The sequence below is a fragment of the Falco rusticolus genome, chromosome 11 (assembly GCF_015220075.1).
Source record: "Falco rusticolus isolate bFalRus1 chromosome 11, bFalRus1.pri, whole genome shotgun sequence".
Lineage (NCBI taxonomy): Eukaryota > Metazoa > Chordata > Aves > Falconiformes > Falconidae > Falco > Falco rusticolus.
Window position 1 is genome coordinate 25,357,149 of NC_051197.1, and position 17,929 is coordinate 25,375,077.

A 17,929-nucleotide genomic window follows, 5' to 3' on the forward strand; every position below is an offset into this window, starting at 1 on the left:
TCAAGCAAATGGCTGATCTGGTCACTTGATGAGAGCAGGATGTCTTGGTCCTCCCAACCTGTCTCCTTTTGACTTCATGGTTCTGTTCCACTTTTGCAATGGCTCAGCTGCTCATTGAATTTCCGTAAGCCAGTGCAGCTCATCAACCAGCAGTTTTCTGTAGATGCTCTGTCTATATTTTCTGGGCTGGTCTCTTGCCATGTTACGACGTGTATTTGTTCAGTTGAGTCTGTACAGGCCAAAACCAGTAAAAGGTAAGTGAGAGAGAAAAGGAATTTCTTTATAGCAATGCTGAGGTTATTGCATTTCTTGAAACCGCAGTCTATGAATCCTTCTGGGTCACTCAGGAGCACAAGGGAAGTCAAGCATTAATGTTAAGTATTTCTGTTGTAAAATAGCAAGTCCTCCCAGTTATCATACAAGTGGTCTTGCGTACCTTTTTTATTTTCTGTATGCATGTTTTAAGTCCAATTTTATGGTGGCTTTGAGGATGGGGTTTCGTTATCTTTCAATACTTTTTTTTCAGCTGTCAGGACTTTTTTTCTTAATTACAAAAGTAATGAGTAAAATGATCATATGTCGCTTTGTAGGCTGAAACCCCAGAACAAATTATTTGTTTTCTGGGTTAGCAAAATTTTTATGACATTTAAGATAATTGGTGTATTGATCTGTATCGTCAAAACTGACATGACACTGGAGCCCTAAGAACCTCAAGAACTCTGCCTCTTTCCTTTCCCATGCATTTTCTTCTTTTAAATTTTACCACCTAGAGAGGTCTGGTACAATCTGTTTTACTGCAGAGAAGTTTCAAAGTGTCTTTCTGAATCCTGTATGAGGGAGACTAAGTAACTGTTAATATGTAACAATTTAGAACGGGGAATAAATTATGCTATTACAGGATGGCTCTATTTCTGTTTAATTTTAATTAAATATTCCATATTAAACTGTTTCATTTTTGCGGGAGGGAGGGGCACAACTTTAGTTAGATGTAAAAGGCTACAGATCTCAAACTGTCTAGCAAAACACTTAAAGTTGCATTAGGAAACACAGTTTGGGTAAGAAACTTGGGTGTGCTCACATTTTACTGGTACCCACTTTCATAGCGATGTTGTAGTTGAATTCCAAATGGCAAGTAGATCTTAGTCATAGTTAAATCACGAGTATGTTGGGGGGGTTGAATTCTAACGTCCGTCTGATATGCATGCATATTAAAGGATTTTTTTTTTAATGGTCACTTTTATGTGCACTCATGTTAAATTTGGCCTCCCTGTTATGCCTAGGTATGATTTGGTCCTCTATTTGAGGCCACAGAACTCTGGATGATCTTACATACCCTTTGAGCTAGGATACCTAGGCACAATGAGGTGAGTTAAGGATACAATTTCAGCCTTAACTCTGAATTTCCTGATTTCTGTGTTGCTTAAGTAGGCCCTTGCTGTTATTTTTTACACACAGTGGCTACACGACTGTACCACTCAACATATTCAGCTATCTTCAGCACTGTTTTGAATAGCTGTAGCCTGTGCTGATCACTGCAGAAGTGGAAGTGTCTCTTGACAAAAAAGACCAAAAAAAAAATGCCATTGTTGCACACTTAATTAATTTTTTTTTTATTTTAATAACCTCTTCAGGTTTTATTACTGAAGTATTGGTATCAGACCTTTGTTTTGTGTCATGTATTTATTTTGTGCTGCATTATGATGATAGAACTTTACAGTTGTGATAATAATGTTAACTTTATTAAAACTGGGAATAAAATCTATATACCTTCAGAAGGAGTATCTTTTAAATGATACTGTTAATAACAAAACGTTGGTCTTTAGTTATCTTTGTGCCACAAATAGAAGCATGTTATATGTTTTTGGGGTTTTTTTAACACTTGTAATACTCAGTTGATTTCAAACTCACAATTTTTGCCATTTTCAGGTTCAGTAATATTAAGGTAGTCCAGATATCTGTGTTAAAGCTAAACTTGGGATAACAGATACCTTACAAGAAGATGAACTTGCAACACATCTAATCCAAGTCAGAAAGACATTTTCAGTAATTTAATATAACTGTAGGAAGATTTTTGTCTTTATTCCAAAGGAATAAAATTAAATAACACTAGATAGGGATTTTTAACAGGCATGTTTTGGAACTTTATCCTAATGCTGAATTTTTCACATTGAGTTTTGTAGAGTTTGTTACTATTTTGTAACATTGGGATACTTAGTAAGCGAACCCCAGAGATTTGCTGGTTGTGCTACAATTGCAGCACAGGGTTGTCCACAGCTCTTTGAAAAACAAAATACGTAATCCATCGGCTGGAGGATGTAAGCCAAGAACATAAAGTGCTTCAGCCTGAAGTTGATCCAGAAACTTGAGCTGGGGACATCTTTAGGGAAAGATGCATGTTTAGGAAGTTACACATCTTAATTGAAGAGTGTGCCAGAGTAGCCTATCCAGGTGGTTCCTTAGTTTGTTTTAAGCTAGGCTTTACTTGGTGAGATGGCAATCTCCTCTGATAAATATCTATATATATTATTATTTTCTTTCAAATATTATGAAATACACCTTGTAGTTTTTCCAGCAAAGTCTTTCAAATATCTGCTTTAAGTTGGAGACCTGAACATTTACCAATCAAGTATCTCACCAGGATTTCCTGGACAGAAGTACACAGGCAAATGTTGGGACTTCTGGCCAAATACAAACAAATCCTCTTAAGTTTCCTCAGGTCAAAACACAAATCTTTCTGGGACAACCTGCATATATTCTCATGCTATTTAAATGCAGAAAATGTTTTCTGCCAGCGCTGAGACACCTTAAGGGGTACATTGAAAATCAAGGTAGAAGGGTATCCTGACCAATTTCTCTCCCAAGGGACTCACTAGCTTATGTGTATAGCAGTGCTGGACTGGCTGCATGCATTGGTAGGGTGCTGTGCCTGTGTGATAAATAAGCCTTGCACTTGTCTACATGTGGTACTGCCATCACCTCCTCCTCACTCTGTGCTCTTCAGTCTGCGCAGGAACTACCACTGCCTAGGTACCTCCTTCCATCTTCGTAGTTCTCTCATGTCATCTAGATCCAGGAACACACTGTCTTTTTATGCGTATCACCAGCACTTGTTTCTATTCTGCTGCTACAGGACTATTCTTGCTGCATTTTCCTTACCTCCTGCTTCTCGCTTTCTGAAGAGTATTTGTAGTTCTGCAGTGTATTTCCATTTCAACAGCTGGGGGCTGCTGGTCTGAGAGTTGCATTTGTTGCATATTGTTTTCTAGCAGTAAAACAAGAATGTTTAGCTTGGTCCTTACATACTTCTCTCGTACTGTAGTTGGAATACAAAAATATTTTTATGCTGAAAAGCAAGTATTTGACGAGACCATGTTCCCTGCTGAGTTCAATTTTTCCTCTTTCTATTTTTGCTGTTGTTTAAAGCTTCTGTATCCACTTAGTCCAGCACAGTTTCTGTGTTGAGCTTGCCTCTAGACACAAAATATCTCTTTAATTTCCCTACCCTTTTTTGAAGTCATTATTGGATTAGTGGTCTGTCAGAGCAACTGATTGTTCCATCTTGATTTTTCAGTAGAAATAGTTAACCACTTAGTGCTGTCTCTCCCTGTAATGTCCTGTATTAGTTATAATTTAACAAGTGCAGTTTGTTGTAGTGACCCTTCCTTCATCCTAACAGCATTGCTCTAATAGTTCTTTGACACAGGTCTCTCTATGTTCTTTCTCTGTCACCTTAACTGCCATGTTTGTAACCACTGCTTCGGGTTAGCCCACTTTAATCCACTTAGGATCTTCCTGCTTTCATCCTAGTACTACTTTTACAACTGTCTCTAATACCATACTCAAGTCCTTTCTCGGGGAATCTTTACTACTTGGTTCATTTTCCTATGTTACAGTATTAATTTTCTCAAATTATGTCATTCTCGTAGTTTGCAGTTTTTAATTTTTCTGCTGCTGTTCATTATTTCACTGCCCTTTTTTGGGTTTTCCTTCTATGCCCTTTATTTTCTATTAGTGTGAACTCTAGCCTTTAGCTTGTATACCTACAGTTTTAGTTTGTTTCAGTTGCTGTAATCTATTCTACGTCTGTAGCCAACTCCCTCAATTATCATTTAAGTCAACTAGACCGTATTTTTCTTAAATTAAGAAGTGCTTTATTATTTATTTATCATCAGCACTATACAGACATATTCTGAACTGAGAACACTGAAGTATAGAAAATGTGTATATGTATGTGGCATAGTATTAACATAGTATGTTTTTCTTTGTTAGGGACTAGCTTTGATTGTAAAACAAGTTGGGTTTTTTTTTATTTTCTCTTGTTGGAAGTGGGTTTGCATTCACAGCCCTGAACTAATTTTCTTTTTTTTTTTTAATACAGAACCAAATCCTCTCTCCCAGTCCTAAGGTTTAAGTAGCATTTTCTGTGCAAAATAGTCTCATAGACTACAGCTAGGTTATTTTTTCTAGCCTATAGCTCACTGAGAAAAAACTGCTAATATTTTCTTGTATTATGGCCTTATACCATTTGATTACTGTGCTTTTAATTAAAGCTCAGACTATATTTAGTAATCGTTGTAGTCTCTCTAAGTACTGTATTTTAGTTTGTGTATTACCAAGCAACATCAAAGGCATGGCTGTAATATGAAGGAGTGAGTTTGTGTTTTCTAAAAATGGAATATTTAATGCTTTAAAAGTCTTAAGGAACAGTGTCACAAAAACTAGTAATTTACATGTTAGTTTGAAAAGGATAGGTATATTGTAAATTAAACGAGTGAAAAATCTAAAATTTCATATGGCTTATTTTTAAGCAAACCAGCTTTTAGAAAATCTTTGCATCTTGGAACACCTTGAAATTTTATTAGTTTATGCCTAGGATATTTAAAATTTTTTGTCCAACAACTTTTTTATTAAAAAATTCTAGTTTCCATATTGTGCTTTATTGCCCCAAATAAATATTTCTTTTTTTACTCATACTCCTGGTAGGAATTCTGAGTATTTGAAGGATATTCTTTTTGGGAGAGTTGGCTGTAAAAATGTAGTTTGGGCAGCTTGATTTGAATAGTACTTTATTTGGTTTTCTACTGAGCTCAGAGGGTTCCTGTATTTCTTCTGTGTCCTTTATTAATCACTTTAGGAAGGTGGTGAGGCAGAATGAGTTTCTAAGTATAGGTGTGAAATACCAGTTTTATCAATGAATTGTAGATAACAGCCATCCAGCATTCATTTTAATACTGTCCTACAGCAAAGGGTTGTCTGTGGCTACTCAGATGAGATTTGCTGTCTAGTTTAGAGTGAGGCTGTAGTGTGAATCAGCATAGAAGTGTGTATTTGTAATGAAAAATGTCCAGCTTAAAGTAATTTTTTTATCACCAGTACTGAACAAAATCTCAACGCTTTTTGATTTTTTTTCTTTTTTCCCCCCTAGGTAATCAATAATGCTTGTGCTACTCAAGCCATAGTAAGTGTGCTATTAAATTGTGCTCATCAAGATATCCATCTAGGAGAGACTTTGTCAGAATTTAAAGAATTTTCACAAAGTTTTGATGCTGCGGTGAGTGCGTACGATTTCCTACACTTAAAGTATTACAGCGTTATATCTACGTTGGCTTACAACTTAATTTTGTAACTTAATTTCAGATGAAAGGTTTGGCACTAAGCAACTCGGAAGTGATTCGGCAAGTTCACAACAGTTTTGCCAGGTAACACATGTTTTAAACCTAGGCAAAATTTGAGTGAATTGGTTTTCATCTCAGATTTTTTTAAAATTTTCTTTGCAGACAACAGATGTTTGAATTTGATGCAAAGTCTTCGGCAAAAGAAGAAGATGCATTTCACTTTGTAAGCTATGTTCCTGTTAATGGACGGCTATATGAACTAGATGGCTTAAGGGAAGGACCAATTGACTTGGGTAATATTTGATATTTCTTCTGAACATCCTTCATTTTAACAATAGCGCTAATTGCAACAAATTGGTTGTAAGTTATAGGATCAAGCCAAGTTATTTATTGAATTAAAGCATATATTTAAAGTTTTTTTAACGTGCTCTTCAGACTCATACTTCTTTTCAGTCATTTATATTGCTTTATTTTTGTTGGTCTGAAAATGCAGTTTTCTTCCTGCTTCCTCCACTTTTATGATTAACTCTCCTTTCATTCAGTAATCAAATGAACAATCAAATGCAATCCTGTGGGCTTCCAATACCTTGTTAGTTTTGTTGCAAGAGAGAAGTTTATATAACCTGCTTCTTTTGGATGTTTGCTCTCCTTACTTGGGGAAATAAATCGTCATTCTGAGCTGTCTCTAACAAAACCTGGTAAAACTATGTAATCTTTCTGGCTTTCCTTACCAATAGCGTGCAATTACTTTTGCTAATATTTTTCCCCATGTGTTCCTTTGTGTGGTATTGTCACCCAAGGCAATTCCCATGTTGTTTTCAAAGGTTTTGGTTTTTTTTTCCCCAGGTTGAGTATAAATTATCCATTTATTTTATCATTTGTTTCTTCGGTGGAAGCATGTATACAGCTGACTCCATGCATTTTTTTTATACATTATGTGGCCGATGTTTACATGCTGCCCTCTTTCTTCTTAGATACTTTCCCAATGTTTAAAAAAAAAAATAACTACTTTTAGCAGTTTTATTCTCCGTAAGACTTGTTCCTGTTTTGTGTCTTGTAATCTTTCTTACCTTGCCGCATGTGTGCCATCTTATATCTTGAAAAGCTCTACAGTGCCTATCATGTGTCTACACTTTCTTTTGAGTCTGACAAAATCTCTGTGTTCCACACTGCATTTCCAGAGGGTTTTTGCAGTTTTCTTGGCAGTTATTTTTAGGCTGAGTAATGGCTTGCTGCTAAATCTGATCTTTAGTCTGGGTAGAAAGACTGTACAGTTTGCAGACCTACTGGTAACATAGCATCTGTGGTCACAAGATCATGAGTTTCTTCTTTTCCTTTGAGGTGTTGAAGTTGTTAAAGGCACTATCAACTAATCACATTTGCTTATTCTCTTACTTGCCTTAAGTCACCTGTCATATATCCTTTTATGGTTTTTTTCTGTCTGACTTTAACATTGTGTTGCACCCACATAGTGTTAACTCTTCTTTTTGTCCAAATGAAACAGCTGTAACTATCCATACTTTTTTCTTTTGCTGTCTACTTTTATGTTTTCATCCCAACTGATTTTTTGTTTCATAAAAATCTTGTATAACCTACTTTCCCCCTGTTCCCATTGTCTCTTAACAACAAAATAAATATTAGATACTTACCCCCCTGAAATTTAGGTTTGCTCCATTGCTTCAGCCGGTACATTATCTAAATATTGATATTAAAAAATGTTTCTTCTTCCTTCTAAAAAAACCCCACCTAAATAATTTGAGACTGCATTTGCCAAGGAAAACCTTGTTACATACTCGGAACTATCTGCACAAACCTGAATTACATAAGTCTTGAATTTGCAATTAATTTTTTCAAAGAAGATTAATCTTTTTTTTCTTTGTATTTTTTCTAGGTGCATGCAATCAAGATGACTGGATAAGTGCTGTACGGCCTGTCATAGAGAAACGTATACAAAAGTAAATGGTCATGATGCTTTTAAAATATAACAGCTTATATATGTTTAAAAATTCCTTATTGTTAATTTCCTTCAATTAAAGGCTTTCAACTGAATTTCTAAGGAATGACGCATATGCATCATTTTATGTGCATATCACTGTGTGACTTCAGAACCTATTGCCCAGCGTGAGCCAAATGTGATGATAGATAAGTCTCAAATACGCTGTGTTCCTGTATGATTAATCAAAGTAGGTATCTGTGTAGTGAAGAGAGATCCTACTAGTACTCTGAAAAAGGAAGAGCAAGATTATTAACTCTGTTAGACAGCTCTGGGTCTTTGCAAGTGAAAACTGAGTGCCAGTGCCATGGAAAAAGTTTGTGTGTGAGCTTATAATTAAAAATACTAGGTAATAAATACATTCATACAGCTGGTATTTACAGAGGTTTTTCTTAGGTATGTGATTTGCTTTAGAAATCTAAGCTTGAAAAATGTACTGTGGAAATTTTCCTACTTAGCTCTGACCCCAGACTGCAGCCCCAAGTATGTTAGAAATAAAGTTGATTTCATGCGATTTTAAGAAAATAACTTTCAAAGTATTTTATGTGAAGACTCTTTTGATAAGTAAAACATTGCTACCAAATCGCATTTGAAGGATTTAAACTCAAAGGCCTGCTAGTCTAATTGTTGAATGTACTTTTCACTGTGTGAAGTAGTCTCCCAACATTTTCTAACAAGTAACAGTAATTAGAAAGTAAAAAACATTGTGTGCAGCAGTCTTGTGCAAGTTTTGTTGTCAGCTATATCATGTTTTGTTTTCTTTTTTTTGGCAGTTCTAGTATTTACTTTTTGTGGCCACAGACAGGAATAGTAGTATCTTGGGAGAGGAAGTTATTAGGAGTTACATACTGGATAGTGTTCGTCTGAGATCTCATTTTATTTCCTAACAAGATTGGATCTGTAGCACAACTTAATTTAATAAATTGATTTAGATTTTCTTTTTTCCCCACAAAATACATTCCCTTATAATGAAATAGTGAAGGGGGTTTTTGAGTTGTCATATTAATGAGGAATTTTGAAAAATTTTTTTGTTTGTTGTTCCTCATTTAGGTACAGCGAAGGTGAGATAAGGTTTAACTTGATGGCTATTGTATCTGACAGAAAGATGATATATGAGCAGAGGATTGCAGAATTACAGCAGCAGCTTGCAGAGGTAGGCCTTGGTATTTAAGTTACTGGAGTAGTTCTCTGATAATGGTTTTGTGTCATCATTATTGACCTTCTCCTTTCCATGCTCCAAATGGAGTATCACTTAAAGCAGAGAGGGATTACTACATACTTGTCTAGTGCTGTGTGGGTACACTGATGCAGCTCTGGTTAGTTCCAAGTAAGCTAACTGTGGCTTTCTGTCTTGACTAATTTGCTGTGGTAGTGGAACTATGCTTTTGCTAGTACCTGAGCTAATTTTCTTATATCTAACTGTGGAAATTCCTTGAATGTTCCTATAACTGTAGGCAAAACTGAATCTTTCTGTGACAGAAATACTCTTTAAGACAAGACTTATTTTAATTAAAAAAATAATAAATTTAAAAATACAGGAATGCGTTACATTTCACTTTTTGTTTTGTGGAAGGAGGAGCCTATGGATACAGATCAAAGTAGTAATATGTTAAGTTCTATACAATCAGAAGTTGCAAAATACCAGATGTTAATTGAAGAAGAGAACCAAAAATTAAAAAGATATAAGGTACGTAGCCTTTGCTTTTCTGATTAAACTATTGGAAAAGTTGTAAGAAAAAGGCAGCTTCTGTGTATGTGGGAGACTGTTACAATTACTCTGGAGGAATTGGATGGGTACTAGAAAGGCAATGTTACGTAGATTCATGTTGCATTCCTGAATTTACAAGTTATTACCAGTTGCTTCCTTTTAGCATAAGGCTTACCAAGTGGGTTAGTAATGGTCTTGGTAGCTCCCTTTGTTTTGCCACTTCTTTGTCTTTTTCGCTTTAAAATATTTTTTTTTAAGCACAGTGGATTCTAGAACTCTTACAAAGAAACTGCTTTGTGTGTCTGAGATCGCTGATTAGCCTTTTCTTGTAGAGTTGCTAATTACAACCACTATATGTAACAGTGGCCTCTTATTAAGTAGGATATTTTTTTTGCTTTTACTAGAAGGGAAGGACTTTGATATGTTAGTTTTAACTTTTTTTTTCTTTTCCCTACACAGCGTTCATATAAGCTCTTCCAGCTCTTACTGTCAGTAATGAAGAATGTTAATGCATCCGTTGATAATGAAGACTAATCAGGAGATTCTGTGAACTTCCTTATCAACTGATGCATTAACGTTCCTTGTGCTGTCTTTACACATACATCTCTGAATCTGACATAGAGGTGCTTGCATAGCTTTTAGTGAAGAAGCTTTCCTAGGGTAATTGAGTTCTTTTGTTACAGTTTACCTGCTGTTTTTTCCTCTATGGGAAGCAGTGAAGATACAGTTGATATGATCTGCTTTTTCCTGAAGTACTTTGTGTGCATTGAAAGCATGTCATTCTTTGAAATGACATGTTGTGTTAATGAAAATGCGATGTGGGAAAGTTCCTCTGAGATCATCACTTGCAACTTTTTTGATAATTCCCTAATACTTTTAAAGGAATGTTTTGAGGGGGAAGAAAGCTGGGTAGTGATTTTTTTATTATTTTTTTTAATCCCTTAACCTATTGGGGGTGGGGGTGGAAAGTGTCTACATTTTAAAAAAAAGTTTTAAAATAAGTTGTATATATCAAAGGATATAGAAAAGAAAGAAATGTTTTCACTAGATTTTTTTTCTGTTTTCACTAAATACGCAATAAATGTTTTCATGAGTTTCTACAAGGTACAGACTATGACTTCAGTAATCTGATGATAATTTCAAATATATTTCTACAGTATATGTGTTAGGTTGTAAAGTGTTGTTATCTGTCCCTAAACCAGTGTTAGTATGTTCTTTTCCACAGCATCAGGATGCAATTCAAGAAACTATAAAAAACCCCAAACATTAAGTACCAAACTCAAAAAAACCCAAAGTGTGTGCTTTATTGAGCATGAGAGTAAGCAAACAAATGAAACTGAGGGGCAAAAACCCTTAAAGTTCCTAATTGTATGTGGAAATATTTTGGAAACTACATAAAGTCCACCTTTTTATGTTAAGGTAACTACTTGGACGTCACTCCTCTCAGTTGAAAAACCAAACAATCTTCTCCTTTTCTGAAAGATTGAACTGCTGTAGGAGCTGCAAAGCGTTCAGTATAACAAAAATAATTATGCTTTTGCATTGCAGAAATGTTTAAGTTTTCAGCCTAGGCTGAGGCCACAACTGCACAAGGGACTGTACAAATACATAGTTTGAACTGCAATATAAATTGAGAGGGTAAAAAAGTGAATAATTTGGATAACAGTACTTGTCAGTGTTATGGCGGTAGCTAAACCATATAACCTACTTAATCATTGAGGGTTTTTTGGCCAGTATGACAAAAGACTGTACGGAGAATTTTAAGCAGTAAATTCATCTGGCATATACTTTTGCACTGTGTGCTTAGGATTTTATTGCTTTGACTTTATTTTTAGCTGGCTGAAACGGAAAAAAGAATTCCTGCTCTTGGGAAGGGGAGGTGGGGGGTGGGGGGAGGCAGGCCAAATGACAATAATGGGGATGGGGAAAATCCCTGTTTAGGCATGTAATAATTCTGTTGATGCTTTTAATTAATTTTAGATCGAAAATATTAGAAGAAAACATAACTACCTGCCTTTCATCATGGAATTATTAAAGACTTTAGCAGAGCACCAACAGTTAATACCATTAGTAGAAAAAGTGAGTATTTCCCAACTAACTTTTAAGAAGCAGCATATTACTATAATTCTACATAGAAAAAATGCGGACAAATATATTGGAAACATATATGGCATAGGTTTGTTTATATGAACCACCATGTTCAGGGATATTGCTAGTTTACCTGATAGTCCCTTGCAGTTCTCAAGAGACATAACTCAAATGGAGACGGGACGTTGGGGGACCAACCAACTTTGCACTATTATGCAAAAGCAAATGGTAGCTCCCCTTTGATAACCTAAACAAATTTTTCTAACGGTGATATAGGAGGATGCAATTCATTATCAGCTAAACTATCACATTACAGGGTGTAAGATGCTACGAGACACACATGAATTGGGCTTTTCTGCAGAGGAAATTAAAAGTCCTAGTAAAATAGTGATGTGTAGCTCCAGTTAGTATGTAGTAGAGTTCCCCATACTATCTAGATATCCCTTTTTGAACTGAAGATTATTTAATTGTATACATACACAGACATGTATGTACAAGATCAATCTCTTTTGCCAACATGGACTTCAGTGCTGAGGTTTGTTGATCTACCCAGCTGTCAGCACTAGATGGCAACCTTTGCACAGAGGTGCTGGTCATTTAGACAGCTTGGAATGTGTTCTCTTTGTTTTCTCTGTTCTTACACTGATTTACTGGCTCATTGTTTTCCCCTTTCTGAGGGGTCTAGCTACTAATATTGATTTACTATTAGGGTTTGTATTAAGGCTTTTTTATTAAAGCAAGGCTATTAAATTGTATGGTTAGTCAGGTACTTCAACTGTAATAAGATCAGCGCTGGCTTGCATATCTATTCATGTGCCATAGACAGTATCCCCGATTTTGACCTCACACTGAAAAAGGCTCTCTCTTATTATGATGAAAAAGGAGCTAAATGTTATTTAATGAGTAATGAATTTAGTTAGAGTATGCTTGTGGGCCAGTAGTTTGAAAGACAGTAACTTTTGAATTCAGTTTTAATATTTTCCTTCTTTGGGTAACTTGTGGAGTTTTAATCCAGTTTCACATTAATAGGTGTTATTTATAACACCACCAAGCTTCTCATACGAGTAAATTTCCAGTAGACCTGAGTAGCTGGTGATAAAAGATCTTAATTCTAAATCACAGCATTAGATCCAGTTCTGTTCAATGGCAAGGGGTAACAAGCAACAGTCTCGTTCAGAATGAACAAAAGTTTTGACAGAAAGATGGCGAGTATTGCATCTGAATTGTCCCCTCTTCTTGCCTAATATTTTTTCACTAAATTCATGAGGAAGAAAATGCTAGTTCCCTGTCAATTTGAACGTCCAATCAATTGGTACAAGTTATATGAGAATCTGTTCGCAAATGTCGTGGTAGGAACTCTTGTGGGTTTTTTCGTCACTGTTCTTTTGAAAGATCTAAAAACCTAAGATGTTGATTGCTTCAGAGTTTAAGTTGTGATAATCAATATGTCTGAATGCAGTGTTTTCTTGTGACATAAATTTTTTTTATTAGGAAGAGTTATTTCTGTTAAATGAAATTAATAAGGAGGTATGAAAACTGAAGGTTAAATTATGTTTCAAAAATAGTGCTGCTTTTTCACCTCTCCTTTCCCTGTATGGTAGTTACCTAATCTTAGAGTTTCTTTCATATTATGTATTTAAACCTATCTGTATTCTTAAAAGGCTTTGTAAATGAACCTAGTAAAATAGTAGTAGGATACTTCTAAAGGGTCTAAATTTACATTTAAAATGTCTCTTTCTACAGCATGTTCTGTTGAATGTTCAAAAATTTAATGAGTAGTAATTCAAAGCTCCAAAAGGAAGGTCTTTGTCTTAACATCATCTCCCTTTATTTTCTAGGCGAAAGAAAAACAGAATGCCAAGAAAGTTCAGGAGGCCAAGTGAAGATGACTTTGCAAAATACATACAGTTGTGCTTCTGAAACTATTTACATGACAACAAATAAAACTTTTCATAAACTTTAAATTTTGTCCAACGCACGTTTGACAATTGTAACAGTTTGTCTTGTACTGTATGCACAGTCTGATTTTCTTCCTTCCCCTGCATCTTGTGCATGTAGTACTGCTAAGTAATGTTTGGGTTCTCTTGGTCAAATTCAGTATTTAACAGTATATCTGGTTTCTGAAACCTTGAGAAGTGGACCTGAAAATGTACCTGGTTTGTCCCACTTGAATATATGATGATACAAATACCAGTTTCAAGTATAAGCATGAGCCTTCTTTGCTCATCCCTACTAACAATTATAATACTCTCCAATTGTTCAGTGACATACCCTGTGTCTTTGCTTTTATGAAGCATGTGTCTAATTTTTTTACAAAATTGAAAAGTATGGATTTAGCTGTAGAAACATTTGCAAAGACCAATGTATAATCTCAAGAGATCTGCATTGCTTTAGTAGAAAAAGATAATAAATATTCCCATTTTTATTTTGGCAGACTTTCTTCTGTGGTATTTTATTATTGGATAAGATGATTATGATATGCATTGGAGGTCATTAGCCTTAACGACTTTTGAGTATATGCATTCTAAACTTGGGTTAGAAAGAAGGCACGCTTGTTCTGGGGAGCTAATATTCTTGGATATAAGGTAGTACTGTTCTAGAGTATGTTAAATTTAAGTCATTAAACCAATGGTTTTTTAATTGACCTTGGGAGGTAATTTAATCTAAGAAAAAACATGTATGAAGATTCTTATTGATAATTTTGTAATGGAAGATGCTTGAACTGTCTTCCATGGACCAAAGGGAATGTCTGGGGAATGGAGCTCACGTGGTGTCTTGCGTACTTAGTGCTGCTCGTGTGTGAAATATGAATAGACAAATTGTTTTATTAAGGATAGTAGCAGGCCATCATAACAACATATAGTATTCAAATTACCAAAACACTGTAGTGTATAGTGTATATAAATTAGCTTTCTAAATTTCCCATTTCTTCTTAGGAGACCGAGACAAGCAATAGAAAGAAAAATGAGCAAAAGAAACTTTGTTTGCTTGGAACATGTTTAAAACCAGTAAAATATGTTTGTTTTGCTTACTTTGCCTATAGGCATAGTTCACTGAACTGTGAGGTCCTTTGGTCTGGGAGGCTTGTATGATGAGAATATACAATATTTAGAAAAATTTTTGAAACCCTGATATGAAACAGATTCTGCCATCTGTTGGTGCTTCATATATATAGCATATATATTGACAGGATAAAATTTTGGCCCAAGAAGTAAAACATGTGCTGTGCTGTCCTACTGCTGAAATGATTCGCGTGTCATGGCTGTGGCTGGAAGGGTAAGATCTGTTTCGGAAAAGAACATGAGATAGATGTCCACATTTTGTACAAAATTGATCAGGTTGATGAGAACATTTCTGTGTCTGAGGGTTCCCTACTTCAGTCACTCATTGCAGCAGTATTGTTTAGGGGAAGGGAAAGACACTTCCTCTGTAAGACATTTCTGATCTGGAAATCATACTGTAAACTCCATTTCAACCTGTTGCAAAGGTTTGTCTTTTCTTTGCCTAGCCTGATGATTCCTGCTGCACCCTGACATTCTTGGAGAATTTTGATACTTTGTACAATAAAATTTTGCTATTCCGTAATAGATGTCAACTTAAATTTTGCTGACGTCATTCCATTCTCCTTTTATTTGCATGCTTGGGCGTCTAAGCAAATTGTTTTTGCAATTGTCAGTGAATTTTAATAGTAATTTTTTTAGAAATTAGAGTGACTTACATTGCAAGCAAGCTTTCTGGATTTGTGGAATGAAAAAAGAATTGACGTGAAGTTTAAAGTTTAACAAAATTTGTCAGTCCAATGTGCGAGTGAAAAATGTTGGGGTTTTTTTAAAGAGTATTTAATGCAGAAGTAGAACAACTCAGAACTAGTGTACTTTGTTATATTCTAGAATATCTTTTTTCCCTGATCAAAACCTGTATGCTAATTTTTGACCATTTTCACCAAGTCTGTAAAACCATTTTTCGTAATTTTTATCTTTGTTTTTAAAGGCAATTATTTGTATGTTGTCTAGTTCTAGGGCAACATCACATGAAGGTAAAACTGTAAATAATGTTGATGAATTATGAAATCAAAGGTGCCGAAAAAATAAAAATAGAGATTTCGGCCTTAATCCATCTTAATTTTGCTGTTTATAGAATGGTGAAAGATTTGTGTTCTGATTTAATTCAAGGGCTGCTGCTTTCTGCTAATATAAACATATGGTGTGGCATAGCTGTTGGAGCTGAAATTTGGGTATAATGAGAATAAAAAGTAAGTTCAATTTCTATGAAGAATTCTACTGTACAGCTGCTTTTCATGTTGCCCAAAAGAGGTTAGTGTCTCCCCCATCTGCTAAAGGTTTGTTAACAAAATGCCAACATAAAACTTCTGTGTCATCTCACAGTTTTGTTCTTTGGCTGTCAATTTTAACATAGTACATAAATTTAAGAATCCTGCTGCAGCCTGATTTCTTGCTTTACAGGGTAACGTTTTATATTTTCTACATAAAGTATTTTAAAATACAAATTTGGTACACAGATATAAATTTTAAATACGAGTTTGCATGTTCAACAGTGTTACGATTTACCAGTGAATAGCTGCCAAGAGACACAAGAGACCAAGAGAGTAGTCTGTTTTTTGGCTAAGAAGGTGGAAAGAAAGGAGCAAAACATACCACTAGACTGCTTTGGAGAAAAGTGTTTTGTTTTGTTTTGTTTTTTCCCCTCAGTGTATTACTGCAAATAAAATTCATTCCGGTCACAGGAAAGTCAGATAGAATGAACTTGCACCAGAAGAGTGTTTTACCCCGAGCAGAGCAAAGTCTTAGAGGAAGGACTGGATCCAGATGGTTGTGGTACTGGTGACATAGTCCTTTGTCCTGTGCAACAGATTTTGAAAAATAAAAACTGGCGGGCATATACAAGGTCAGTGTTTTTGTATCTTTAGAATAAGTGTTTATACTTGTTTACATCTGGTCATGAAAATAACCTGTTATGGACAGTTGTTCCATTTGAATTGCAACACCTAAAATGTCTTGAGAAATAATTCTGTACTGGCTGTTTCATTTAGTAATGCAAATAAGTTTCTCTGCGTTTTCTTTAAGGTTCATGACAAAGCTTTTAATAAATGGATATTGTGGGGAAAATGGTCGTTCTATCTGTACATATGCATAGCAGCTTCGTAAATGTCAGTTCAAATACCAAATCTATTCTTATGATGCTATAGAGGTAGAAAGTGGAGGATATGAAGTCTGTGGGTACTTTTGTACAATTTATCTGAACGTAATCAATAAACAGGGTCATTCCAGAAAACGAATGCTTAATGACTTTCATCTCTTGGAGGTGAAAGGGAAACACGACTTGTCAACTGTTATGGTAGAGAAATTTTTATTCATCTAGAGAAAGATACAGGAAAATTATGATATTCCCTTCCTGACACACAAATACAGAGAAAATGGAGGGAAAAAAAAAAAAAGCAAAACCAAAAAAACAATTGGAGATGAAAAATTTATTATATTATATTCAATTGTACAAACTTTTCCTTTTGAATGTCTGTTCTGGAATGTTTTCTGAAATTGACTTTAACTTGGAAAATTTCAACAAATCTTAAATTAGATTAGTCAGTTTCATTGGCAAAAATTCTTATTTGTAAGCAACATTTTAAGATAATGTTCATAAATCCTCTCTGCTTCGTCAAAACTGGTCCTGTAGGAAGCTATCCATCCTTTTTTCCCTCCCACAACTTCTGCCACGCGTGTGTAACCTTACTGCCTTGTAGGGCAGCGTTGAAGGTCATCAATTAGTTTAACAACAGGTTTATCCTTGAGTTTCCAGGACTGAAGTGCTAGGAGTCCTTATATTTGCAAGACTTGGTTCTAGTGACTAAGTTAAATCTGCATTATTGGTATATTCTTTAAGAGTGAATGGGCGACAGATAAAATAAGTTTTTATTTTATTTTGTTGCAATAATGGTGTATATTCCAAAGATCTGACCTTTGGGCAGGGAGGTCATGAAAGCTACATAAATGGAGACTAAGAGTAGAAAAGTACGAAGGAAAGGGTGACTAGATAATGTGTATTTATTTCAACCATATGGGACTAAGCTAAGTAATTATTTTTTATCCATAAGATTTGTAAAGGTATTTTTTTCTTAATATCTTCTGTGGCTTTGGCAGTCTTGTCATAGCACTACATGAAAGGGGTGATTATCAGCAAGTGAAGGAGCCATTTGAAATGTTCTCATCTTGTAATGGATTTTGTACAGCTGACAATGTGATAGTAAATTCAAGTCAGTGTTTTACCTGCAGCCAGTAGTGAAATTTTTAAGCATAGTTGCATTTGTCATTGTTAACAAAAGTTACAAGAGTGTGTTACCTTGCGTTTGCTACAGGCTAAGGAAAATATACATGAAAAATTGTGTTAGCTCACAGTGTTCATAATAGTTAGGCTACGAACCTGAGGTTTCAGATCACTTACCATGGTTTGTGTAGTGCATCCAGATAAACTGCAGACCTGTGTTTGTAGATGACTGGCTGAGGAGAAGCA

General features: G+C 35.2%; 1 protein-coding gene across 3 annotated transcripts in view; it reads left to right on the forward strand.

Moving 5' to 3' along the window:
• Positions 1-13,837, forward strand: part of UCHL5 (ubiquitin C-terminal hydrolase L5) — a 19,559-nt gene extending 5,722 nt beyond the window's left edge. The window contains exons 2-10 of one of the 3 annotated variants that reach the window (XM_037404726.1): positions 1,281-1,364; positions 5,426-5,551; positions 5,638-5,699; positions 5,778-5,908; positions 7,507-7,570; positions 8,659-8,761; positions 9,182-9,295; positions 11,297-11,395; positions 13,243-13,837. In XM_037404726.1, coding sequence (XP_037260623.1) covers positions 5,638-5,699; positions 5,778-5,908; positions 7,507-7,570; positions 8,659-8,761; positions 9,182-9,295; positions 11,297-11,395; positions 13,243-13,287 — 618 coding nt within the window. In that variant the 5' untranslated portion in view covers positions 1,281-1,364; positions 5,426-5,551 and the 3' untranslated portion in view covers positions 13,288-13,837. The remainder of the gene's footprint in view (positions 1-1,280; positions 1,365-5,425; positions 5,552-5,637; positions 5,700-5,777; positions 5,909-7,506; positions 7,571-8,658; positions 8,762-9,181; positions 9,296-11,296; positions 11,396-13,242) is intronic. The other 2 variants (XM_037404724.1, XM_037404725.1) reach the window with 2 other exon arrangements.
• Positions 13,838-17,929: the final 4,092 nt, after the last annotated feature.